Source organism: Amblyomma maculatum, chromosome 8 (genome assembly GCF_055883805.1).
Source record: "Amblyomma maculatum isolate TAMU_Amacu chromosome 8, ASM5588380v1, whole genome shotgun sequence".
In the NCBI taxonomy this organism is placed as follows: domain Eukaryota; kingdom Metazoa; phylum Arthropoda; class Arachnida; order Ixodida; family Ixodidae; genus Amblyomma; species Amblyomma maculatum.
In genome coordinates, this window is record NC_139351.1 from 95,433,529 (window position 1) to 95,460,820 (window position 27,292).

Here is a 27,292-nt window from a genome sequence, read left to right on the forward strand (position 1 = left end):
ACTTCTGAAGTCAGGTTACGGGCAACTTGATATGCTTTTTATGCGTGTATGTATAACCAAGAGACCAATCGTATTCCTTCCGACACTTCAAAATTGTTTTTTTTTTTTATATACTCCTTTCAGCAGAACAGCTTAAGCGTAAATACATGGCGATGCTGAAGTACGAACAATATAGATAGACCCTTGTAGTTTTGAAACCTGCTGGTAATCTACCTGTAGTCATTTCGCCGAGGCTCAGGATGCTTTAGAGACATCCTGAAGGTTTAGAGCTCTTGACGGGAAGAAATGCGAGTTTTATTTTTGCCATCATTACCCCGACAATGTGGCAGGTGAAGAATATGCGATGTCATACTTTGCTATGCCGAATGTATTTTCATGTGCCGAAGGTATTTCTAATATTTGTACATTTCTAATAACATTTACGATATATATATATACTCCTGATGAAGGGCAGCTTCTGGTCGAAACGTCGAGTCCAATAAATGTTTCTTTAAATGAAGTGTACACTTCTCTCTCTCTCTCTCTCTCTCTCTCTCTCTCTCTCTCTCTCTCTCTCTCTCTCTCTCTCTCTCTCTCTCTCTCCCTCTCTCTCTCTCTCTATATATATATATATATATATATATATATATATATATATATATAAATATATATATCAATATCGGATGAGGAGGAGAAGCAACTTAATGTTGTGTGCGGCAGGGTTTAACGCGACCGGGCCTAGGTCTCCCGCGTGGGAAGGTCAAGATCTTCCCTTTGCCGCCATGAGGGCCTGATATAAGAACACTAGATTAGGTGGAGAGGAACTTTGTGATGTTCTGATTTTGTGGGGCTGGCCTGATGGAAAAGTTAGACCATCAATGGGAAGGAACAGCGTAAAATTAGAACCAGTGTGTGCACGGTGACCAGTATCCTATTAAAAACTTACCAGAACTTTTCGATCCCACGTAAACGTCTGTCACAAATATTGTGGAGACTACATGAGTCTTTGTACTTTCTTGGTCCTGGTTATATATATACCTTGCTTTTTCTGTGCCTTTTGTGAGTTTTAATGCCAGGGATGTAACGGAAGCGCAGTTTTTACGCGCCCATTCTTGGCTTGAACAGCGACGCCTACGCATAATATTGGGCAGCTATAGAGTGAAGTGAAGCCACAGTTCTCATCACTATTCCCACCAGCTTCTTGCACCACACCTGATGACTGTATTCTTTACACAGATACGGCTGTGACTCCAACAGGCAGTTCCACTGCTTTTACGGGCTCAACACCCTCACCTGAACAGCAGTTGAACCTACATTACCGATACCAATCTCATCTTGCCTTTGAACTGCAAGCAATCTTAAACGCCATAGAAGCGTTACCTGCCGACCCCACGTATAAACAGGCTCACATATTGTCTCATTTGCGATAAGCCCTGAAGCAATTAAAGAAGGTCTTTGGTACGCTTAGGGTCGTAGAAGCTATACATGCTGCTTGTGACCCTTACCCAGTGCCAATACTTATTCAGTGGGTCCAAGAAAACCGATCTGATTAACATCGCAGCAGTAGTGCTTCCTCGTGCAATAGATGGGCCACAACCTCTCCATAATTCCGTGCCACCAGATCCACTGCTGACGCATTTGAAATCTTCAGCATCCCTCAGGCAGGTACACATGCTATCATTCCCCCGTATGCTTTCATTCTCTTCCCCCCAATCTATAAAGGGTGGAGGAGGTCTCCCTGAGACGGCTTATATTCGGAGTGGTGCTTACACCTGCAGTTCTTCATGAGGGGCAAAGTGATAGAATACCAGTTCCGGACCAATGCCCGCACTGGGAATCGCCCGCTTGTGACACCACTGTCCAGCATCTAATATGGACGTGCTCAAAAATTTCACTTGTGTGCAACACCATTTTTCAAAATCCAGGACTTTCCCCAACTAATTACTCTCATTTCCAGTTATAGACAACGAACCATAATGCTCGCAATTTATGTGACTTCTTACATATCACTGGACTGCGCACATTTTTATAACTCTGCCCCTTGATACCCCCTTTTATGCCGTTTGGCAAACTCAGCGCCATAAATAAGTAAATATATGTAGGGGGCACAAGGGCTACGCTATCACAACTGACACTGGCAAACGTGGGATGAGAGTTCTGCTCGTTCTTTTGCAAGCCACACTTCTCGGAAAGTCTAGTGGATGGTCATATTGGGATCTTGAGGCACCCTACTCCTAAAGGGGAAGGTTGTGCGTGCCCTAGTAACCACGTATTGCAAGTGGTAAAGGCAAAGGCTAGCCTGTGGTCAGACGCGGTTCGGCCTCTGGCAAGCTTTCAGTGTCATACGGAACACTGCTTCCTCTCTGAACGGCAGCGTAGGGATTCTGCGGCATCCCTAAACCCTATCGCATTATGCCCTTAAAAGCGAAGTTTAACTGGACGAAATTTTGTTTCACGCCCAGAAATATATTAAGCAAATTCAAGAACATAAAAGGGACGTATAGCAGCTGGGGATGTTTAGTGCCTTTGGCGCACCATTTAATCGTTATATCAGTAACGGACCTCTTTGTGGCGCCAGATTTCTTCTCGGTTTTATTAGAATTGTGACGCAACTGTCCTTTTGCAGCGTTCACGGTAGTGTCGTACAATTTCGCTTCCCGAATAGCATTGATTTGTTAGTCAAATTGAAGCTTAGTTTCCGACAGGGATTTGAACCGACGACTTATGCACCTTTAGTTGAATGCAACGTAATAAAGACTGCCTGGCTAAGAGCCTGCCATACACCACTTAACTCTTTTGCGTGCGCACTTCAGTCATTTGTTCATAGCTTTCCCGCACCTGCTTTCAATTTCCACAGCAGACGAATGTCAACTGCAGCCCAGCACGTAACCCCGGTATAAGTATGACATTTACTTCCTGAACAATTTTGAAGTTGTTCAATTTTGAAATTTCTGCCGTTCACTACTGGTTACACAATACCAATCGTTTGCCATAAATTTATCAATCACCGTGAAATCATTCGGCATCAGTCTGTGACGCTCTTTGGCCTCGCAAGTGCCTTTGCGCCGATAAATATAATTATTAATCTATCATCAAGCAGACCCCTCCACCGTTGCTGTCTTGCCTCAATTTAATGCTTATACTTTGCATTCACGTAATGCACAATCTATATCGGTGAGGGTCGATTCAATCAAACGAGTTCATGCACAGAGCGAACATTGTTCGCTTTCGCAGAGTCAGTCGTTTGTCAGGAACCCGGCAGGCTTAACCGGCGTCAGGTGCTCTTCCGTGGCGAGCTGGGAGTGGGCGTTGACGCCGGCTGTGGTAGGCTGAGGTTCGCCGAGAGCCTCTTGATGGGCCGGTCCAGCTCGTTGAGTGCGTTGTGCAGCTGTCCCAGCAACACGTTGCGCTGCCCGCAGTCGCCGTTGTAGTCATCCATGTCGACGGTCACCACGGCGATGCCCCCCATGCGCATGCGCTTGGCGAACAGCACCTGCATGCGAGGCATTTATTGGTCAGCCGCTGTCTAGTAGACAAAACAAATTGCCCACGATTATATTACTTCATAATGGGAAATTTGAGAGCAGCTCATCAGCTGGTTCACCTTTTCGATAGATTGAGGCAAAGATTTCGAGCAAGACACGTATGTAAAATTACAGACTTTTTTATTTTTCACAAGTATTCCTTCAAGAAACACTCCACTAACAGTTCCTGGCTGTCATGAAAGAAGCTTTGTGGTCGGAGAAATGAAAAGATCAATTGAGTTATCGGGAGGTTGCGGGAGGCAGTGCGTGGGCCCATAGGAACGTAGCGCCACGAACAGACAGCAGCAACTGATTGATGCCGCTGGCGCCGCTAGCAATTGAAGTGAGTAAGAACGGGATGCACGCACCGTGATCCGCTATAGCGAGCCAGCGCTTCAGCAACCGGAGAGCACCCTCACCGCCCCGCAGGAAAAGGGGGAACGCCCTCCTCTTTCTGCATGGCAGCGACGATGTTCTACGCAGTCACGTTGTCTCGACTCGCTAGCGGCATCAGTCAATCGCTGCTAGCGTTGCCTCCGGTGACACCCCCCCCCCTGCTTCCTTTCCTCGCGTTCTCCGGTTGCTACGCGCTCTCCTGCCCCCATTGTTCGCCGTTAAGTGCACCCCCCCCCCCTTTCTTCCTACGAGGCTCCGGTTGCCGAAGCGCCGGCTCGAACTGGGGGATGAAAGGGGGCGGAGCTGGTTACGGGGCCGACGACGCGAAACCCAGGAACGGGCGCCAAAGAGCTGCGCTTTAAAGCACCGCTTACTGTCGTGGAGAGAAGTCAAGGAAAAGAAAACACGTCAACAAATGTACTGAATCAAGAAGGGACATGCATGCTCCATTTACAGAAAAACAATCAGTTAATTGTCGAGTGAGGCGTCGGGGAAATATTTCTTTGCGGATGCGCATCTCATAGTTTTGTTCATGAAAGTACATGTGTACCGCAAGCCGTAACCTCCTCAGTATACAGCTTGGTGCTACGACGTTCGACAACTGAGCCAATGGACCCAGAGCCCAGGTTTGCGGGGTCGAGTCCCAGCCACGGCGGCCACATTTCAATGCAGGCGATAAGCGTTATACTCAGCGGTGTAGCGTTAGCCGTGTGTCGTGCACGGGGTCTTGTTTCGCGCCGCGTCGTTTTAGTGTGCATACGCAGAGTTCAGCTATTGCTGCTTTTAGCGCACTTCGCGACTTCGAAATTCCGGGTTAATGCTGTTCGCCACTTCGCAATTCCAGGTTAATGCTGTTAAGTCTTTGGAAGACGATGCGCAACTACGTGCAAACTAAGTGCATTACCGGTCCATTTATAGCCGGGTGTTTATATTACATTCACGCACGTTTTCCTTGGTAATTCACAGTCCCTGGAACTGTGCGGTCGCCTCGCGTATAAGTAGAGCGATGAACCAGTGGTCGCTGAAGTCGTATGTGCTACGCTGGATGCACAGCTGTACGCGCGGCAGCTACGACCCCCTCAGGTCCTAGCTTCTACGTTCCACCTTGGCCTCGTCACCTCCCCAACTAACTATTGCAAAGATGCTTCTCGTCAGCTACGCCGAGCGCTGAAAGTCTCGCTGTCACCCGTAGCTTCTACGTTTCTGATTGAAGGAGGCATGAAGCTTCTTTTTCAGGGGCTTCATGAAAATCCCTGGAAAGCGACATGTAAGACATGAAAAAATATTGGCTGGGGTTTAGCTCAGAATATAGCTGGTAGAGTGCCGAACACTAGATACTCCTTGTCTATACGCTTAGGTTTCGCTTGAATGCAAGACACATGGTATACGCAAGTGTTGACGACTTCCTCCCTTAACAGCCCAGTCAAACCGGTTTCTCCAAGAGTCGTAAAATGGTCGTGATAGTGCGAGTGGGGACGCGCTCACCAACCTTGTTGAGGATGGTGGCCTTGTTGTCGTAACCAATCCACTGGGCCTTGTCTCTGTTGACGGCGATCTTGCAGTCGGCCTCTTTGTCGTACACTGAGACCCACAGGTCGGAGCTGAACTCGAGGCAGATCTGCATAAGCGTTGAGCGCACGTAGTCAGTGAACATGTTGCATGCAACTGGACACTGTGCACAAGTGCCACGAGCGGGATTCTTATAGTCCTGTAGCACCTGAGCATAGGCAGGTTGCCTGGAGTCATTGAGCACAAATTTCGAAGCAAGTCCCATTTCAACGTAACCGCTCACTCATGAGCTAGGGACGCAGCCACTATTTGATTGCACTTCAAGCCCGGTCACATATCGTCAAATTGAGTTTCCTGGGCAGTGCATACCACATATGCGCGGCGCCAGAATCCATCGTACATCCTTCGTAAATAAAGAAATGTTCTTTTTTCCTACCGCAGTATTTTTCCTGTGCGAAAGTACTACTTCACACGGTTAAACCCAACCAAGGATATTGTGGCTTTCATGAAGATCAAGGTTGGCACTGACCAACCTAGCGCAGCAACATCCGAGTGATGTAGGTCATAGCGTACCTTCCTACCCAAAGTAACAGTTGAGCTTTGCAAATAAACGAAAATTACTAGATGTCGCCGTAGGCGAGCATTTGATTCTCATCAGTAGCCAGGCGGTTAGGCGATAACAAAAACTTTTGCATGTATGCTTGCTCTAAGAGAAAACGCTACCACTCTTCTTGACGGTATACCTGTTGTTGCATGTCGTAGCTGAGCATTCCTGTTTCATGATAGCTATTGAGAATGCTAAGCGTAGACGGCTTAGGGGCCGCTAATTGAGTCCATGATATCATGAATGCGTCATGTGCTGTCATGTGGGCTCAGGATGTGAGCTGCCTTAAAGTGGGCCCCGTCTCTGTGCTCTGCCTCTGTAGCTTCTTTTCTTGCAAGGACCGTAACAAGACTCGAGATGTTTGTTTTCTACACTTTCTTTCAGGGGTCCGCCGAGGAACTGAAATTAGGGAGTGTCTAAATTTCTAGACCGAGAGCATGGAATGTTATGCTAGAGGGGAAGCAGTAGTTATATACTATATTTGTTCCATGTCAAAGAAATTACAACAAATTAAGGGATGTATTCAGAAAAACAAGACATGTACCGATGCGGGCATAAGTAAACGGATGGTACCATTCCATTCTAACCGCAATAACGCCTTTGCAGTCGGACATAACGAAACTTTACTAGCCCTTGAGAAAGCGCAGCAGTTTCTACTACCAGGTTGCATGTACCACAATTGAAAATTTCAATTAGGCAACCTGAGAAAAGTGTTAGAAGGTAAAGACATGCTCCATTTACTTTTGTTCAGATCATAGAGCTCCTCGAGGGGAGATTAGGGAAATCATTGCTTTCTTTGGCAAAGTCATAACGAGAATCCTGTTCGGTAGGCGTAGCCGAACAATGGCAGTGCCAGCGCCACACGCTGATGAGAGCGTAGATCGCCCAGGAACGCCTCGCAAGCCTCCACCTGCGCAGCAGTCCTGTGAGTCAGCGCAGCAGGAATGTTTACAAGAAGCGATATGCGCGCACAAAGGGCGGATTTACAGATTTATTCTGGAAGAGGAGGATGGGGCTGGAGGGTCCTATATGAATGAGGCGCCACGGAATAAACCTTGACTTCTTTTCGTTCACAAAAGTGAGGTTCAGCACTATGTTTTATTTTAACATTTCTCGGCTGGTTGACTGTCACTGTCGACATATTGAAAGTGCACGTGTATGCATCTGAGCCGAAAGCACCATGCACAACGCCAGAGCTAGAACTGCACATTATAAATCTGCACTCCATTTAGAAGATAGATGAAGCATATGCATGCGTCCGAAGATATGGTACTGTACTGGTGACGATAACAGTAGTGCTTTCGAAGGCACAATTAGTGACCTCTGCTGGAAAAGACCAATGGATGGCTTCAAGAAGCATGGGTACCTCGAAATAGGCGAGCAGTCCTCGTTCGTCGGTGAATGGTCCCGGGGGCGCTGGTCCCCGGACGGCTGCTCGCAATTCGTAGCGCCCGCTGTTGCGTAGCCGGTAGGCGTAGCCGAACAATGGCAGTGCCAGCGCCACACGCTGATGAGAGCGTAGATCGCCCAGGAACGCCTCGCAAGCCTCCACCTGCGAGTCATACATAAGGTTATCGCCTATAGGTCGAGTGGATGCAGCCACACGAAAAGCGACAGATATGCTAATAAAATAGATGTGCTGCTTAGGGACAGCGTGCCAAGTTTCCCGCCAACTGTGTGCACGCAATTCTATCAATCTTAAAGTATTGCAAGGACTTTAGTCTTAACCGTTATGCAGATGGTTTTGGCCGAACACATCACTATTTCACAGGACTAGTTTGTATGTTTGCTCCACTCCTGGCTTTGTTTACGTTTGCTTTCACACCATTTGTGCGCTGGTAATCTGAACTGCAAAACTGCATGATATTAGCATGCCTGCTCCACGCCATGAAGGGTTGAGTACAGGCCTTGTTTCCACGCTCACTTTACAATGGACGGAAATTTGCAGGACCTTGGAAAAAGCATAGATTTCAAGCTACCGCATAAAGTGTGCAGCCTGTACTTCACAACGCGTGAAGATCAGGAAGCTAAAGTCAGGCGCAGTGCCGTCGATTCTTCCGTATCTAGAGCAGGAAACAAAAAAGGAGTGGCATCCACTAGAGCATAATATTTTAAAACCAGCGAAGGGACTGTCGGAATATTGAGCAAGGCTGCGTACCGTACTTAGCCTACCGCATTCTACAAAACAGCGTATATACCGGGAACTCCGCTCGCCGGAATATTGTTTGGGTTCCTGCTCCCATGGCACTTGAGGAAAATAAGACAGCTGACGCCACCGGCCGCACGCTCTCTGGCCGGGCATTCCCCTCCGACCCCGACAATCGGGAACCAGAATTCACTCTTGCCTACTCTTTCAAAGATATTGTTCTGCACTATCAATCTGGCCAGGGACTTTATCCCTGCTCACGTAAAGGTCTCTCAAAGGCGGAAGAGCAGCTTCTGCTACGCCTTTATACTAATGCTTTGCTGTGCCAGGCAGCCTTCAAACACCTTGATCCCTCTTTCTCGGGCAGCTGTCCACAGTGTGCAGAGAGGTATTCGGACATCCACTACAATATGTGGGCCTGCCCATCCAACCCTACTATCCCCCCTAACCCCAACCCCAACCGGGAGGACTGGGATGTGACCCTGCTTGGCGGCTCTGACTTACAGGCCAAGAACGCCTTGGTGAAGTGCACCCGCGAGCAGCGGCCGATGCCACTGGGGTCCCTCCTAGTGCTTGCAAGGACCAGCCACCTACGGGTTGATCCAATTATGCCTCCTTGTACAGATTCAGTTAGAGTTATTAAAGGTCTTCACAACCACCACCGCCGCCATAGGAGTAAAGAGTTCACGAAATAATAAAGCCGGTCGTGCACACCACTGATCAGGGAAGTAAAAAAAAAAACTTCTCCAAAGCCGCCCAGATACCCTGTCTCAATGATTCCAGGGCTAAAAATGCAAGTAATTGTTTTACGTCCAGCCCATGCTACTCCTTCCTCCAGGCGATTCGCTTCTAGGTTCTTACGTACCATAGACCTCAGCCAGACGCCCGGAGGTCCTACATTGTCATGGCTAGAACTTGAACACAGCACGGACCTATTCGTATGGTAGGGATTTGACCCCACAATTCTGGAATAGTTCACTAGCGGCAAGCGCATTCATGGCACCCCGACAACACTTAGTGTACACAACTACTGCACACGGATATCTTAAAGACGTCTAACGTAAAGCCCCATCAACTTTGAATTTTGAGGGGCTTTAATCTAATGACCTCACTAACGCTGTCGCATGAAAGCTGATCCCCTCTATACCTTTTCTCATCTTCCTTTCATTGTCGTTGTCTTACGGCCAACCGTGCCGTTTTTTTTTCTTCCATCTACATTTTCCTCCTATCCTCAGTGCTCTGGGGTTCACCGAAGACCGAGACAGCCACGTTCCTTTCTTTTCTTTTAATTTTAAAACCGATAACTGTTGAGCGGCCGTTCCTGACTTTCGCGTCTATGCTGGCAGTGTTTGCAGTCTGACACGTTAGTTCTGCGTCGTGTTGGGAGCAGTTGTAGTTGTAGCGGAAGGCTAAAAAGCTTTGCATAACTATACCTAAAAGAATGTCACTACTTTAATATATCAAGAAACGAAAATGCCTCCACATCCGTCGCCACATCTCGAGTTACATGGCGGTAACCATCTTGTGATCTTCGTTTTCCTCGCCGTCCAAGATCCGAATTGACCATATACGACATTGAATAGTTTTCATCGCATCTCCGTTAGGTGTCCTCGATGTAGCTTTTATTGGTGATCAGTCGTAGGAAGCCTCTATGCGAAGTGGACAATATATAAAACCGCCTACCAGGTCCTCCTTGAAGATGATCGGTGGGACGGCAGTCTTGGGAGTGTCTTCCTTGGAGTAGGCGTGCACGATGAGCAGGTCGCTCAGGCTGCGACAAAGAGAGAGAGAGAGAGAGAGAGCGACGTTCAAAATGAGCTTTAACAGAGCTGCACTCACGTGCAATACTCTCAAGCCCAAGTGCGGTTCTATGCGTAACTATTAGATTGGATAGTCACATCTACGCCGTTAGTTGTTTTTTTTTTTTTACGTTTCCTGGACGAAAAAAAAAGTCCTAATGTAGTATTTGCAGAAAATACTACTAGCCCGGGTAGGTCTACCAGCCTTCGTAATTCGCCTCCGAAAAAAGGCGACGGCGGCGAGTAGTGGAAGGTTACCTTAACCTGGTCTTGCCACACCGGACGGCAAAAAATATTGATTAAAGACTCAGGGGAGTGAGATCGCGCGTTAAACTCCTGTAGTTGTGCCCCAACATTTCAATTGCGAGCGCCTTATTTCTGAGACTAAGTTCTGATGATCATGTCCAATGTTATCATTATTTAAGCATTACTCTCTTCAAATATTTTTATGAAAATTTACTTTTAAGAGAAAGAGAGAATAGCATTTTAAAGAAAAGCTTTTTTTCCATCTCATGCAGGTCCAGTCGAGCATGCACAGTTTTCGGAAGATGTAAGCTGCGAAAATGCTTTCTTCGATGGCTGAAAGCATTGCTGAAAGATGCAGTTAGTGCAGGGAATTTCAGAGCCCTCATAGCAGAGCTCTTGGCAGTAAGCGTGTAGTCAAACAAGAACAAATAAACATTTGAGAGATTGCTGTCTTCCATGAACCATTTTTGGGAGATATGCAGCACAACAGTCCACGCTTCGTACGAAGCACTGCTTAGAAATGAAGAGGGTAACGCTAAATCAAATACAAAAAAAAATGAGAGGGATCAGACAGATTTTCTTCTCCCTTTGTACGAAATACAAACCATAGCTAAGACGAATTCCAATCACCCTCTTTCATGTATTTGTCCCCTTGTAAGCACGTACTGTTCTATACAGCACACCACACCATTCGTGAACAGGAATGAGCGGAAATTTGTATTACGCTGAAAAAGAACCAACTAGCTCAACTTCAAGCCTTCATGGAGTAAAGGAGACTGAAAATTGACAGAGCAATAGAAGAGGAAGTACACTAAATTACAATCAGGATCAACTGGCGACAGCCACTTGAGTCATAAGAAGTTTCAATGGTACAAGGTGTGAGTCCACATGCAGCCTACCTATGAAGGGCTTCCACATTATACGCTGGTCCCCACTTCATGTGGACGCTGACAAGTGTCAGCAGGCGAATCTTCTTCATTGCGAGACGCATCGCCTGCAAGATATGAGACACTTGTTCAGTACTCACATTTCGATCACGTCCTTATGCTGACTGTAACCGAAACCCGAGAGTGTTCACCAGCGAAAGAGAGTGCTCACTCTCAGGTTTCAGTTTCAGTCAACATAAATACCCAAGGAAGCGGAAGGTTGCACAGCCGTCGTTGTAGGTCAGTTGGTAGAGCACTGGAAGCGATATGCGGAGGTCGTGGATTCGACTCCAACTATCGGCACGTTGGTTGTTCTTCCGCTTTTTACTTACATTCTTTCTCCCTAAAATCATCAGAGGACTAATGATGGTCAGGATCAACTACAAAACACTAAAATAAACATACCCCCATACGTTTACCTTGGACTCTCATATACTGTTGGCTTCATTATTTATGCGCACACACACACACACACACACACACACACACACACACACACACACACACACACACACACACACACACACACACACACACACACACACACACACACACACACACACACACACACACACACACACACACACACACACACACACACACACACACACACACACACACACACACACACACGCACGCACATATATATATATATATATATATATATATATATATATATATATATATATATATATATATATATATATATATATATATATATATATATATATATATGAGATTGCAGGTAAAACATGACCAGGATTTTGTGCCGACACCAAGAGGTGGGTGGCGCAGTTGACGTCATCTACCCCTACCCCCCCCCCCCCCCCCCCTTAACCTTTTCACGCTGTGCTCTGGGGAGAGAACGCTGAAAGCCGTAGCGGTTTTGTTCGGCGAATAGGCCACCATTTTCCAAGAACGCTAAACCAAAAAGCTTCGCATGCATTTCTGCCGATCTGGGCCCGTCTAATTATAAAACCGCTCCGTCTGCCCTTCAGGAGATGACCTCATAGTTTACACCACTTGTTTGCTTTCTTTTCTTGCTGGCTCTCAATGGCTATTTTATGTTTTCCGTACAAGGTGGTGAAAACGCGCAACAGCTAATATTCAGATGCTCTTAGTACTCTGCTGAAGTTCGTTCTGGCTCGTTAAAATCCTAGGACAGTACCAGACAGTCCGGAAACAACCATACAGTCATACGCTAATCAATAGAATCAAGCTAGGCTGAAGGTGTGGACACACCTGTTATTGATGGCATTTGCGGAATAGTTGCCGAAACGTACTGCCGCGAGCCATTCTAATCTCTATTTGTTGTTTTTTAGCAGCCGCCGGCATGCGGCCTTATCACTATGATTGTAGCCCACAGGTCGATTATGTACAGGGGTGGTCAAATGTTCCCAGGCCACAGGGTCTCCTTCTGGCCAGAATATTCTGGCACTTACGATCCCATTAAAGCTATAAAAGATATCAGAGTTTAGAATAATGCTTCTACCCTCCACATGTATTTTGAGATTTGGGGTTGTCATAGCTGCCTGATTATACTGCTCAGAAGCAGAGCCTGAGCCTGTGGCCTGGGAACTTTTGACGGCCCCTGTACTTCTTGTGTGTTCATCATGTCCTTCGTTGCAGAAGATGCTTCGACGTGTATCTCGAAGGATTCCAGCCACGCGCGTGTGCTTTTACAATCATCCAGGGTATGCCAGTCATCGTTTGCGGTTTCATCCAATCGTTCTACGGCGCGTTTGAATTAAACGCCGACCAGTCAAAAGGGCTCTCGTAATTCCAGAACCAACGAGCACGCTTCCTGCTGTTACTGACGCCAAATTCGTTTGTTCTTTTTCGGGTGCAGGTCAGTTTAATAAAGGCTTTATTTCAGCGTAATACCACAGTCTCTTCGAATGTTGCCTAGGGCCTTGTCACTACCACGTGACATCGCCGCAGGCATGACTAATCTACAGAGCATGTTTCCAGGAAAACAGTAATTTGTAGACTGTTGAGACGCAAACAACGGTGTGGCTATTAAATCGAAAATTGCGGTTTAATGAATTAGTAGAAGAGAAATGGAGAAAGACCAGCGGCTGAAATTTCTAATTGCACGCGCATTTCAAGTCTATTCTTCCAGTTTACTAACGCTGATAAACTCTATAAACTATTTTATGGGTGCTTCAGAGAAGCCCTTCGCCACAAAATATACAAATATGCTTTTTGCGATGTGAAGATGGCTTCTATGGCACAATAATACCAGTCTTGGCGGACAGCTGGACTGACGAAAACAGAGCAATTACGTGAAGTGATATGATGAGCTAGGTAACTAATTTGCGACACTGACTTTTCAACTATGGCAGTTAGGCGCCCGGTTACTAATATATATATTTGTAGCTGGCTGGCAATAACAGCCATGCGAACTTCTCGAATTCTGAAAGCGGCGTTCGTTGTTCGACAAATTGTGGTCATCTAGAGCCCGTTCCGGATGGTCGCGGCATCAACGCGCTCCAACCGATGCTCACCATTACAAAAGTGCCGTGCCATGATTCAGTGCCACGTAGTGATGCGTGTTAGAGATGGTTTGGTTTGTGGGGTTTAACGTCCCAAAGCAACTCGGGCTATGAGAGACGCCGTAGTGGAGGACTCCGGAAATTTCGACCACCTGGGATTCTTTAACGTGCACTGACATCACACAGCACACGGGCGCCTTGCTTTTCGCCTCTATTGAAAAGCAGCCGCCGAGGCCGGGATTCGATCCCGCATCCTTGGGAACAGTAGTCGAGCGCCGTAAACACTGCGCCAGCCCGGCGGGGCAATGTGTGTTAGGGAGCGTTGCTGTAATTAGGCATCAAAATTCACTTTACTCCTAGAGAGCTATGACTCGTGCGTATGTTGGTGTTCATTAGGCTCACTCGTGCAGCGTACCCTGACGAGGTCGACGTAGACGGGGTTGAGGTCCGCTGGCAGCCGGTCCCAGTCAAGCTCAACGCCGTCAAAGTTGAACTCTCCGAGCCAGTGCGCCACATTTTCGGCAAGCAGGGCTCGCCTTGAAGCCGCCTCAGTGCCCGCGGTCAGGTTCTGCGGGCCGGAGCCCACAAGTCGCACGGAGAGCACTAGCTTCAACTGCGTGTAGCTCGTCTTCAGGGCGTCCATGTCCCGGACCGACTTGAGACCTGTGGAGAGACGAACCAGTTTTACAGGGCACAAAAACCACCGAGATAGAAACCATGCAATCACTGCTGAAAAATGAACCTGGAGTGAACTGAAACCACGAACACTACCGATTAAATTCACTATGCTTTTTGATGTAGCGAACAGTGGTATTTTGCAAGCCGGCGCTGTCACGTTACATGCATATTTCTGCGACAAGGATGCTATAGAAGGAAATCTAGTGTTCCAGCTTAAAGTAACTGACATTAGGAGAGAAGTTACTCTTCATAACAATCACGTTACGTAACATGATAATAAACAGACTAAACAAAGCCGCTGACACCGACAACCGCAGATGACGTGAGAACGACATCACGTAAAACTATTTTGTGGCGCCAAATAGCTCCAGGATGTTTTCTTTATCTCCGCTCCATTTTGTATAGTTTGTGGAACTAAACTGAAGCGTTGTTCTGACTGTTCTCGCGACGGGGCAACAAGTGCGCATGCGTACCGGTGTCGTCCTCCTGGAACTGCAGCCGCAGACCGTAGGGGTCTAGGCGTGCGCCCACGTAGACGAGGTGCGTGCAGCAGTGGGCGCACAGCTTGCTCAGGTCGTAATCCTTCGGTGCGGCACGCAGAAGGCTGGACGAGTTCCAGTAGCACACCACAGCGGTTCGGCCACCGCTGGCGCCTGGAGCAGCCGCGTTGGCACCAACCCAGCCGGACTCTGCGGAGTTGGAGAGAAAGTACATCATCATCATCATCATCATCATCATCATCATCATCATCATCATCATCATCATCCTGACTATACCCCCTGCAGGGCGACGGCCTCTCCCATATTTCTTCAATTAACCCGGTTCTGTGATACCTGCATCCACTTGACCTCTGCGAACTTCTTAACCTCATCCGCTCACCTAACTTCCTGCCGCCCCCTGCTACGCTTTCCTTTCCTTGCAATCGCGTTTGTTACCCTAAGCGACCATCGATTATCCTCTCTTCGCACTGCATGTCCTGCCCATGACAATTTCTTCTTCTTGATTTCCACTAGAATGCCAGTAACTTGAGTTATTTCTCTGACACACTCTGGAAAAATACAACCCAGTAGGAAAAAACTACAGAAAATTTTCTGTTGTTACGACAGAACGTCTGAGTCATTTTTGACGGGGCACCTGTCGTGACAACAGAAAGTTCTGTAGTAACATTCGAAATTTTTGTAGTTACAACATGAAAGTGCTACAGAACTACAGACAACAGAAAAAGTAGAGAACTACAGAAAAATCAGACGTTTACGACAGAACTACAGAATATTTTGTCGTACTTTTGACACGGTTCTGTAGTTGTTTTCGACTGGGAAGTGAAAAATATCTCCCCTGCATTATTAGGATAGCCATTAAAAGCCAACGAAATTTTCAGAGTGATTAATTAGAGCTCTCTCATATTCAGGAAGAGGGAGAAGACAAATTATTCTGCGAGCACGGTAGTTTTCTTTTAACGTGTTTGCGTTAAGGGCCCCCTTACCCAGAAAATCCGGCGTTGGCACTATGAGCGAGAAATAAAAGGCACGGCGCTGACAGGCAGTAGCTGGCGGCTGATATGACCACGCACTGGCTGGACGTAGAGTTGCCTGACATTACCTTTGGCAGGAGCTGCCAACTCGCGTCTCTCCTTTAATATGGGAGGGTGGTATCAGAATCAGCCTGCCAAGACCCCTGCAATCAAGTTTCCCCTATACGCCCCTAAGGCACGTTCATACGGCTCGGTTAAAGCGAGGCTTTATATGTGGGCTGGTAGCCTACGCTATCATGTAGTACCCTTAAAGGTTGAATGTAAGTGTTCCCCCATAAATGATTTCTAGTGTATTGAGCTATGTGCTATATTTTCAGTAACGTGCGATTCGGACGTGCGATTTTCCGACTTTCACTGATTGTCACATTTTGTTGGTTGGTTGGTTGGTTCACAGGAAGGGAAAGGCGCAGTATCTGTCACACTTGCTCTGTGGACACCTGAACCGCGCCGTAAGGGAAGGGAGGAAGGTGGGGGTGAAAGTGGATGGAGAGAAAGGGGGCCGTAGTGGAGGGCTACGGAGTAATTAGTTTTTATTTTGTGCATCACGTTTTCTCATTTTCCTTTTACATAGGGCAAGGTAGTTTCGGCTTGTTTCCGGGCGAAACATTGGCACGCTAAGTGCGTCTCGAAAAAGATCCGATTTCTTCAGCGCTATTGTACCCAAGCGGCTTGTTGTTTTTGGCGAAAGCCGCCCTAGGCTCATGGTGCGTCTTCAGAAAGTGACCATCGGAGCCATCATCAGCAAATGTCCCACCGTATGAAGACAGATTAAAGGCAGATTGAAAAAGAAAAAACCATTGATAGTGAATGCAGATTGGTAGAATAGTAAGGACTAATAATAACTATTAATGACTTGTAATTACTCGTATGTCTAACGACGACTTGTGACCGTTATAATTTATCTAAAATGACCAAAATGCTTAGTATAGAGTTTTAATGACCATGATGACTACGACTACAATTGATTAAAAATGACTAATAATGCTTAGTAATGACTATAGTAACGAAGAAAGTGACTAATAATGACTGCTACTATTACAACTAGAGTTTCGCTGTTCATCTCTTACAACAAGCTTATTTACGCGTTTGAAAGGTTTTCAGGGCAAAAGAAGTCAGAACTGCAAGTTGCAAAGAGCACAAACATATTATTTCGAAGTTGAGATGATTTTTAAAAGACGTCATACAATGAGTCTCTTTACCTTATCCTCTACTAAAAACAGCTTTACTGACGTGAGGATTCATGACGGACGATGATGTCATCAAAATCCGCATACTGCTTCAAAAGATGTACCATTCAGACGCGTACGTAACCCTTAAACAATACTCGGTGTGAAAGCCATCGATGTTCGTTAAAAAAACTGATTGATTTATAGGAAGGGAAAGGTGCGGTAACTGTCTCATTTGTTTTCTGGGGACACCTCACCGTAAGGGAAGGAAGGTGGGAGTGAAAGTGGAAAGAGAAAAATAGGCGCGGTAGTGGAGGGCTATGGTTTAATTTCGACCACCTGGGGATCTTTAACGTGCTACTCCCGTGATGGGGCTGGGACGGGTAGGTCACCGCGGCTTGCGGCGGGAGCTAGCCTGCTACTGAATTTTTACCTGTTGTAGACCGTCATTGCACCCGCCATCGCTTCGGTGGTGGACGACGGCTCTTGTTGCGGTGCGCGTCTTTCTCTCCCTTTTCCTTTTCTTTCTTCTCTATTTTCTCTTCTGTCTGCACGAGGCAGCGGAGGTGGCTCAGCTACAAAGCCAGCAGCAGGCCCGTGCATTTTATTTTCGTTCTTCCTACAGCCACAACAATAACAACGTGCGCTGACATCACACAGCACACGGACGCCACTTCGCTTCGCCTCTATCGAAACGCAGCAGCCGAGGTCGGGTTCGAATCCGGGTACTCCGGCACAGTAGTTGGGCGTCTCTACCACCCAGTCCTAATTAGTCCACGGAACAAGTGCGACAGATACTCACTTTTTCTTTCCACTTAGGTATTATTAAGGCTGCATATGGCGGGGGGGGGGGGGGGCATAAATGGAATGCGTACGAAAGTGTGACACCTGTGAACAGACGACAGTACGAGCCAATAAAGGCCTTCGCCTAAAAGTCGTTCCAATAATTCAAAGTCATGCTGTACTACCACTTGACTTGCCGTGAACACTACATCTCTCCAATTATCCCATTGTCAGACCAAGTGTGAAAAGCATCGACAAATCGCCTCTTGCATACATTCATACGGTTCGGATGCATTTTCTCATTCGAAAGCGTACCGTATTGCTGTGTGTGATCCCGGTCCGTTCCACCTGGGCAATAGAAAACGTACATAGAAATTCGGTCAGTTGATGTTGGCTGTTTTAAAGTAGAGCTCATCTTTCTCGGTTCATCCTTTCCGACTTACCGACGGTTTCGAGGTGGTGGTCGTCGGTGGCTGAAAGAAAAAAATATAAACGTAAAAATGCTTCATTTCCTTTCATGTTCAAGGGTGCTTGAGCAACTCCAGGCCATCATCAGGTCAAAAGACAAATGTTAGGAGATTTTTGTAACCAGTGAGCTTACGTTTACCGAAGTAAACATAGGTAGATAAAGTAATTTCGGTTCTTGTGCTGTTCAACACAGGATTCGATGCCCAGGCAGATTTGCTGCTCAGAATATTAATTTGATATGTTGGTTCGTATGCAAAGCTGTTTTTTTTTTTTTTTAACACACACATGATCTAAGTACTCGGGTGAGCAGGCAGGACTATTAGACACAGAAACCTATGTATGTCTCGAAAATCGCCGCTGCATCGTCAAAACCCCTCATATGCAGTTCTGATAATGGTCTCTTCACTTTAGCACATGTAAAGCTTGTCGCGTTGAATAAAAACGAAACCAAATAAAGACAGCAGTAGGGCAATGTTAAGAAGAGAGGAAAAGAATGCGCACGCATGTTCAGCACGAAGTAGCCGATTACGCCAATGAGGATGGAAACGGTGACAAAGGCGCCGGCCAGCGAGGACAGCACCCACGTGAAGCCCGGAGCGCTGTTGGACACGCCCAGGTAAGGCCGAGGCTCCATTCCCGCCTCAACCACTCGGGGAAGCGACTGAAATGCACGACGCGGGTGTTACACAATGCTGCATCACCAACGTGCACTGTAGACGTACGTACGTAGAAAGCTGTTGCACGTATATTAGGTACATACCACAGGGAGTCGATTGTTTATGAGGCGATCTATCTCCACTCCTTACAAGTTTCACGCCTTGTACATGAGGGCTTGTGTGTGTGTGTGCGTGTGTGCGCGCGAGTGCGTGCGTCAGATTCTGATCATGCTTGCTCATATGAGCATATGCAGAACTTAACGACAATAATAAAGCAAGCCACGACTATAACACAGGAGGGCGCCTGTCCGCCCGCATGCTGCAAACTAACTTACCGTCAATGAAACTCAGCCATGTTAATGCTCAACCTGTTTATCTAGATATAAGTTTCCAGGTCCTCGGCTGTGATGTTTTTATTGGAAGATGGAATGTCACAGGTCATCCACAGGAGGTTAACTAGTTGCAACCCCCTTCTACCCATGCAACACACCTTCACTGAAGCTCTCCTTGCCCTACACTGGTTGCGACAAAAAAATCATTATGTATGATAATTTCGCATAACAGAACACTTTTATTTACTTTCACTGTATGTAGTGCTGCTTCAAACAACCAGCAATGCCAGCTTTATGCAGGAACTGTGCTGACAAGAAATTTTAAATTATATTGGTCGCGGCTGGTCACGGTCACAGACAATGATGAATTTTTGTGAGAGCGAGTTGGCGGGCTAATTGGGTCTGCATTGCGAAGGAATAGCGCTATTGATGGACCCAACAAAAAGATGAACGAGAAAGGACACAAACAGTGCCTGCTTGTGTGTCCTTCATTCTTGCTCTTTTTTGTGTCCCGTCGATTGCGCTGTTCCTTCACAATATATTTTTAAATGCGAGTTTTCTCTTGTATCTACATGGCTGCGCTCGGGTTGATACCAATGAGTAATTTCTCCCTTACTACAAATGTAGTTCAACTTGAGGGATTCCTTCAAATCTTGGACCGACAGTAAATAAAGCAGTCGAATTTCCTCACAACAAAGCAGACTCAAACGAAGCTTCAAAAATGATGGGAAAGTGAATATTTCCACCTAGCGTTGCCAGGTGGCGCATGACTGAGGTGTGAAAGGAGGACGAAGTTGAAAAGGACAACAAAGTGTCGCTTGCGCGTTTGCGTCTGTGCTGCTGTGCTGTTCTGTCTGGGCTACTACCTGCTATCATTGGTATCCTTAGCCACCGTGTACGTGACATTCTGGTGGAGGTGCTGGGTGAAACGATCGCCTGTGCAAGAGTCTCCATCTGCAAGACGTCGCGCAAGCCCTGTGCCATTGACACCCCAGTGCATCGCGCCAGTCGACGGCTCCAGGGACTGTCTCCGGAGCTTCAGCCATTAGCAGCCGCCATGACATCCAGTGCTTCTGCTCAGCACGTAACGGGCGTCGCACCGGCCTATAACTACGTCTTGCAGGCCCCTCGGGTACCAAAGTCTTTCCATGGGGACCTCTTTGAGGATGTGGAGGACTGGTTCCTTCAGTTTGAACGTGTCACTGCTTTCAACCAGTGGGACGATGCTGCCAAACTAAGGATACCAATTATAGCAGGGGGTAGCCCAGACACAACAACACAGCAGCACAGACGCAAACGCGCAAGCGACACTTTGTCGTCCTTTTCAACTTCGTCCTCCTTTCACACCTCAGTCATGCGCCACCTGGCAACGCTAGGTGACAATATTCATTGATTGAAAACCTTACTGCCACCGATATAGGATGTTCCCCTACTCCCCTACTTAGGTACGCAGAGCCAATAAGGGGGCTGGGACTACGCGACTAGAAGCGCGCAAGCATACACCGATTCTTCGCGCTTCAGCCACCAGGCGGACGTCTTTGTTTTGGATCTCAAGGTTTTTGCTTTGTAGAAGGGACTCCCAAACTTCCGAATCTTGAATGTTGGCCATTACCTCAGGCGAAAAGGGGCATTGCCAGATTATGTGGTCGAGTCTACCTCTCTGTCCGCAGTGTTTACAGTTTTCGTGTTGTTTGTCCTCTATATTTAAGAGGTGCAGCCATACTGGTCTGGGGTAATTTCCGGCTTTATGTTGAGTGGATAATGTTTTTCTGTTTAGTTTGTAGTATTCACAGATCTCGTGGTAGGTGTTTAACCTCTCACTGGGTTCTAGGTTGTCGACCTGCTCGACGTCCGTCCTGTGGTAGATACCTCGGACAAGCGCGTGAGCGGCTTCGTTTCCAGATACCGATTCGTGTCCTGGGACCCACTTTATTGTGATCCTCCGTGAGATCTCCCTCCTCGATTCGAGAATTTTCTTAGCCGCGGCTTATACTCTTCCTTTTGTCACGTTCCAAATTGCTGTGTTGCTGTCACTTATAATATCGTTAGATTTTGTGATGATGAAGGCTAGCGCAATTTCTATCTCTTCAGTGATGACCGCATCTCTTGTCTTTATCGATGCCGTGATTAGAGGGGCTCCGGTTCCGTCCACCACTGCCGCGACTGCAACTCCAAATTTCCCGGAGGCTGCGTATGTGTACGCCACGGAGGTCGGGTCAAGCTTGCTCATCTCCTTTTTGATGGCTTTGGCTCTATTTTCTCTTCTCTCTTTGTTGTCAATAGAGGTCGTGTTTCTTGGCATAGGTGGGATGTACAGGTTGGTTCTACAGTTTTGGCTCAGGCAGATATTGGGGTCCATTCCTCTGTCGTGCTGGAGCCCGGCCCATTCTATAATTTGCCTTCCCGTCTCGGACTAACTTAGTCTTTCCACTTGCGCTATTCTTGTGGCTTCCATTATTTCCTTTCATGTGTTGTGTACCCCCATTCCCAGCAGTCAAGTCTTGGGGGTGCCGCTGGAAGGCAGAGTGCACTTTTGATGCTCTTCCTTATTACGACGTCTATTTGTGCCCTTTCCCTTGCTGTCAGGCTTAGATAGGGTGTAGTATATCCTACCCCACTGATATGATATAAGCCTGTACTAATCTTAGTAAGCTCCTTTTTTTTTGAGTCCCCTGCTTTTGAGAGATACCCTTCTGATGAGACCCGTTACTTCCGCGGCGTAGTTCTGTAGTTGGGCTATTAGGGACCCGTTTCTGCTGTCTGCCTGGATGATGAGTCCAAGGATCCAAATCTTATTAACCTAGAGCTCTTTTTGACACTCCACTGTGGTTTCAAAGTTTGGCTTCTCTTTTTTCTTCGTGTAGATTAGTAGCTTCAATTTTTGCGGTGAACACTTGAAGTCTATATTTTCCGCACGCTCCGTGACCATTCTGCCGCTCAGTAGAGCTTCTTCTGCATTTCTGCGTCCAAGCCTGTGTTTACCCAGATATTGATATCGTCTGTGTAGAGGCTAAAAATGATATCGGGTATTGTTTCGAGCAGGGGCGGGAGGTTAATCATTGCTATATTCAAGAGCATTGAAGAGAGCACCGAACCTTGTGTTGTGCTCCTGCCTGTTGTCCTCATTATTGGGGATTCTGTATCTAAGAATTTTAACTTGAGTCTTCTCTCTATGAAAAAGCTGCTTACATAAGGGAAGGCTCTTGCACCATGTTTAGCTCTTCAAGGTTCTTAAGGATTGCGTCGTGCTTTAGATTATCGAAGGCCTTAGTTAAGTCGAGGCCTGGAATGAATTTTGCGTCTTTGGTCTTTTTCTTGTCCATGATGTCATGTTTGAGACTCAGCATGACGTCTTGCGCACCGAGGAGCCTTAGGAAGCCAAGTGTTTCATGGGGCCATAGTCCCTCAGCCTCCAAATAGTTTACAAGTCTTGTATGGGCTACTCTTTCCATCAGCTTCCCGAGACACGAGGTGAAGGATATGGGTCTTAAATTTTCTAACGTGTGGTTTTCCTGGCTTGGGTATAGAGATGACATCTGCTGATTTCCATAGTATGGGAAGCTCCATCATACTCCCATATTTCCTGCATGTACTTGGTCAAGCTGACAATGGAGATAATAATAATAATAATAATAATAATAATAATAATAATAATAATAATAATAATAATAATAATAATAATAATAATAATAATAATAATAATAATAATAATAATAATAATAATAATAATAATCAATATTATAATAATAATAATAATAAAGTTCAAAGGAAGGGTGGGCGCAATATCTCTCACGCTTGTTTCTGTGGACACTTGACCACGCCGTAAAGGAAGGGAGGAAGGTGGAAGTGAAAGTGGAAAGAGAGAAAGAGGAGGCGTAGTGGAGGGTTACGGAATAATTTCGACCACCCGGGGATCTTTAACGTGCACTAACATCGCACAGGACACGGACGTCTCTTCTTTCGCCTCCATCGTAACGCAGCCGCCGGCGGCCGGGATCGAACCCGGGTACTGTGACACAGTAGTCGGGCATCTACGGCAATGGATCGAAAAGAGAGATTTCAGGGACCCATTACCATATTTCCCGCGTAAAGGTGCCGTCGCACGTCATGACGGTGGGCGAATCGGGTGGCCTGCTTGCGCACGCGGTGGCGATGCGCTGGAACAGGATGAGAGGCAGGAGGAGGAGGAGGAGCAGGAGCAGGCGCTATCACCACCACGGGAGTCTCAGGAAACCCCTCGGGACCGACCGTCTCCATCTTTCTTCCGACGACGACCGCGGCGCCAGGCTCACTGCGTGTGAGGACAAATAAAAATATTTAGTTTATTTTGAATAACCAGGCTGCGGAAAACGCAGTGGACGCAGGAAGGTAGGGAAACGTAATCAATGACGGAATATAGTCACGTGCGGAAATGAGACTAGAATCCAGGTTAACATAAGCCTGCAGCGTCTGGAGGTTGGTGACTGATCTGATCTGTAGTGGGTGTAATGTGGCATGGTGATGATACCGAGGCTTAAAGAGATGTATTTATTTGCTATCATCACGATTTTATAGTGTTTACAGATAACAATATTCAGCTGACTATGAATACAGGAATACAAATTACATGTGGGGAGGCGGCAGCAAGGTAACAGTACGTCTCGTGAACCATATTTCATCATTTTAAAGAATGATGGCTACATTGACTGCATCGCCAAGATCGTTAGCTGCTATCTACTGGGAAAACTACGCAGTGCTAAAACTTTTGCACTATTCAGCAGGCGATTGTACGCGATAGTCAACGTCACTAAGCTGCAAGAGTTGGGTCTCAGGACCGGCTCCGCATAACGACACAATGTACACACTCACGAACATGAGTTCACGATGGGGGTAGAGAGAGAGAGAGAGAGAGAGAGAGAGAGCGGTGCTGTAGTTTGTCACATTGGAAATCGGAAAGAGATTTTTATCTGGACGCGTAGCATTTGCGATTGTTGCCGTTGTTGTGGCTATCTTTTAGGCTTTTTTTTTCTGCTGTGAGCTCTGAGTGATCCAGATCATTGAAAGCAATGCATTTCAAGGTCTGAATTATCCTTCATGTAGTGAAAAAATAATAACCGTTGTTTAAATCCGCTTATATCGATTAAGGCGTGTAAAATCACTGTAAAATCACTCTTCGGCACTGTTTTCGTTGGGGGTTTAGTATTGAGACTCTAGCTTAGAGTTTGGCACAGCGTAAAACGTTTTTAGTGGTTTGGTTTGGTTTTTGGAGAAACAAATGGCACAACATCTTTCACTTCTCAGTGTACAAATCTAGTTACAAATAACGGCCTACCATTGAACTCTACCACACACCAGCCTCCAGATTGACTATGATATGTATGCTAAATGTCAAGAGAAATGGTATGACACAATCATGAATGCGGCACAAAGAACGATGACGTCAGAGGTGTGATACGAAATGACGTAGTATATTTTTGTTTGTTAGAAATACAAGCCTTAGACGGTTTCGCTAGAATCCGTGTCTCTGGATTAGGGCATTCGAATTAAAATGGAATTAGATGTTTGAATTAAGAGCATTTACGTTCAAGACGATCATTGTTTGTGACTTTCCAGCTGCAGAAACGTAAAAATGGTAGATTCTTTATGGGAGCTAGTGCTAGTGAAGAACTGACAAATTACTGCAATTTGTTAAGGTTCTAATGTTAAAAGCTGCACGTATGCAGTTGGGCACATATAGGAAACGGGGCTCACTAACAGTCAAGCTAATTGTTGTTGAAAACAATTATACTTAATTCACTGAGAATTGAACAATTACTGCTTATTTTCTTTTCCTCATAACATGTCTACATTTCCATTTTTTCATGCAAGGAAAATTGTGCTGCTTATACTTCCTCGCGTTCAAATCCCGCACAGCTGAGATGAGCTGACGTTGTAGTCGTAATCTGTTCTTAGACGTTAATTGGCTTAGTAAAGTACGACATCCTGATAAGGGGGGAATCGGTTACCAGGCTCAGAGATGCATTCGGATCATGTATGAACCGAAATCTCTCTCTCAGATATTACTTTATTTTAGTTATCAGGGCTTACGTACTTAGGTATCGACCGTACTAGAAGCAGCTGGCTGTAGTAACGTTGCTTAGATATTACATAGACTACCTACCTGACGGGCTGCTCGGTCTGCTGCCGCAACGGTGGTGGCTGGGTAGCGATGCTCGGAGACCGCGTCTTGCGGACATCTGTGCTGCGGGCAGTGCAGCGGCCCACTGCGCTTACTGAAGGACGAGGCTCCGCCATTGGCCTTGAAGCTGTGTTTATGTCGCCCACAATATAGCTAGCTCCTCTGCGTCCTCACGTGAAAAAGGTACGCTTCGCTTGCAGGGCTGTGTGCAACCCTGGGTACACTTCTCTTTCTTCGCCTTCGACGAGCGGAAACGGAGCGACGGAGAAAGGCTGACACGCGCTTGGCCCGGTGGCGATATAAGTGAATACGTTTTAAGCAACTTTACTAGATTATCAAACAACACTATACACATTTCTGCTGGATTCATGTGTGGCCAGTCCCTTTCGTGTATATGTGCCATTGTCTAAAGGAACTCGGCAACAACTTCTATCGGAAGTGAACTGCTGATTGGTACCTTATGCGGGCACGTCATGCAAATGTGTGGAGCCAGCCAACACGTTTCAGCGCTGTGAAATATTTTCTTTTCTATTGATGTATTTAAACCTTTTTGTCCACAAAACGTTCGAAATGAAGTGCCTTTTTTACCATTTCGAGCTAGTATTGTTAGGGTCCTTCAACGAAGAAGCATTGAAGGACTCTACTACAGCCGGAAACAAAGAGTTTGCACGTTATATTTATGTTAATTGTTTTATTTTTCTGTGTAGAACATTTGACTAAGGTTTCTGTGCAATTGCGTACGCTAAAAACCACTACACGCGAATAAAAAAAAATGAATTTCGTGGTTAAGCACTTACGAATCAGTGTCTAATTGCGCTTGTTTGATGCAATCACGATATATGTCTGAAAGTAGTTGCTCGAAATAAAGTGGAACTTAGAGAGAAATAACTTTATTTCAACCGACAGCGAGGCTAGTTTAGGCAAATGGAAAAGTCTTTCACCTTCTCTCTTAATTCGCGCATGTATGGAAGTCCATGTGGTGGCACACTATTATGTACCCTACTTTTCTACCAGATTTTGAAAAGGCAGGGAGAAAGAAGGTTAACGGTGGAATTACGCAGCGAAATTGATAATAAAATATTTGATGGGACACTTAACCGTCCTTCTCTTTTATGGCGAAAGCAATACTACTCTAGGTTTCGAGCCTTCAACGTAGCGCGGCCGACAGCCACGTCTTACCCACGTGACGCTGTGACGTCCCACCCCACGTGACACTAGGGTCAGAGATGGGCTACCAACCCAAGTGGTCGGCAGGAGCTGCCAACTTGGGTCTCTCGTTTCACATGGGACGTTTATGTCAGAATCAGCCTGCTGAGACCCTGGAATTCACGTTACCCCTATAGGCCACTAAGGCACGTTCATAAGGGTTGGTTCGAGCGGGACCTTATATGTGGGCTGAGGAAGAAGAAAAAGAGAAGAAGAACGCTCGGTCACCCGCAGCTAATGCTTTCGCTCAATATTTGGTTCAGCAGCGTTGAACCTTAGTAATTTTTATGCATCCTTCATCGCGTACATGTAGTTTCCTGCTCGTATAATAATTCATGCCTTATTTGTGCCTATATTATATCATTATACTCATCGGCCTACACAGTCGTAAGCTATTACATTATGGGAAGATCACGTGGCATAGACCTGAAGCCGTGCTGCAACTAATTCGTATGAATGTGCTTGAGTGGCCTGGAGTCTTTCTTGGGATCGGAGAATCTCGATAGGTTCGATTAATATCTCCAACTATCATCTGAAGAAAGCCTATAGTTCCCAGCTCCTGCCATTTAATTCGAGCCCGTGACTTCACACGACCCGTAAACCAATGAATGTGCTCAGCTGTGTGACATATCACTTACCAGATGTCTCAACTATGCGCGTAATTTTTCTCTCACAACAACGTCATCGCAGG

General features: G+C 46.4%; 1 protein-coding gene across 1 annotated transcript; it reads right to left on the reverse strand.

Annotated features, from left to right (window-relative positions):
• Window positions 1-3,253: 3,253 nt before the first annotated feature.
• LOC146181877 (chitinase-like protein 3) lies at window positions 3,254-25,511 on the reverse strand. Its single transcript, XM_084575860.1, has 11 exons — window positions 25,378-25,511; window positions 23,313-23,529; window positions 18,752-18,911; window positions 18,226-18,255; window positions 14,776-14,991; window positions 14,040-14,287; window positions 11,103-11,197; window positions 9,842-9,929; window positions 7,379-7,564; window positions 5,389-5,517; window positions 3,254-3,472 (listed from the first exon to the last, which is right to left on the reverse strand). Exons 1-11 carry the CDS (start codon window positions 25,509-25,511, stop codon window positions 3,254-3,256), a joined length of 1,722 nt encoding a protein of 573 aa, XP_084431986.1.
• Window positions 25,512-27,292: the final 1,781 nt, after the last annotated feature.

Bases quoted from the DNA above. Each gene is read 5' to 3' on its own strand.
- LOC146181877 (XM_084575860.1), bottom strand. From the start codon at position 25,511: ATGGCGGAGCCTCGTCCTTCAGTAAGCGCAGTGGGCCGCTGCACTGCC. The intron at 18,912-23,312 runs GTAATGGGTCCC...CGTGCATTTCAG, and splicing joins ACCTTTACGCGGGAAATATG to TCGCTTCCCCGAGTGGTTGA. The intron at 7,565-9,841 runs GTAGGCGGTTTT...TATGACTCGCAG, and splicing joins TCATCTTCAAGGAGGACCTG to GTGGAGGCTTGCGAGGCGTT.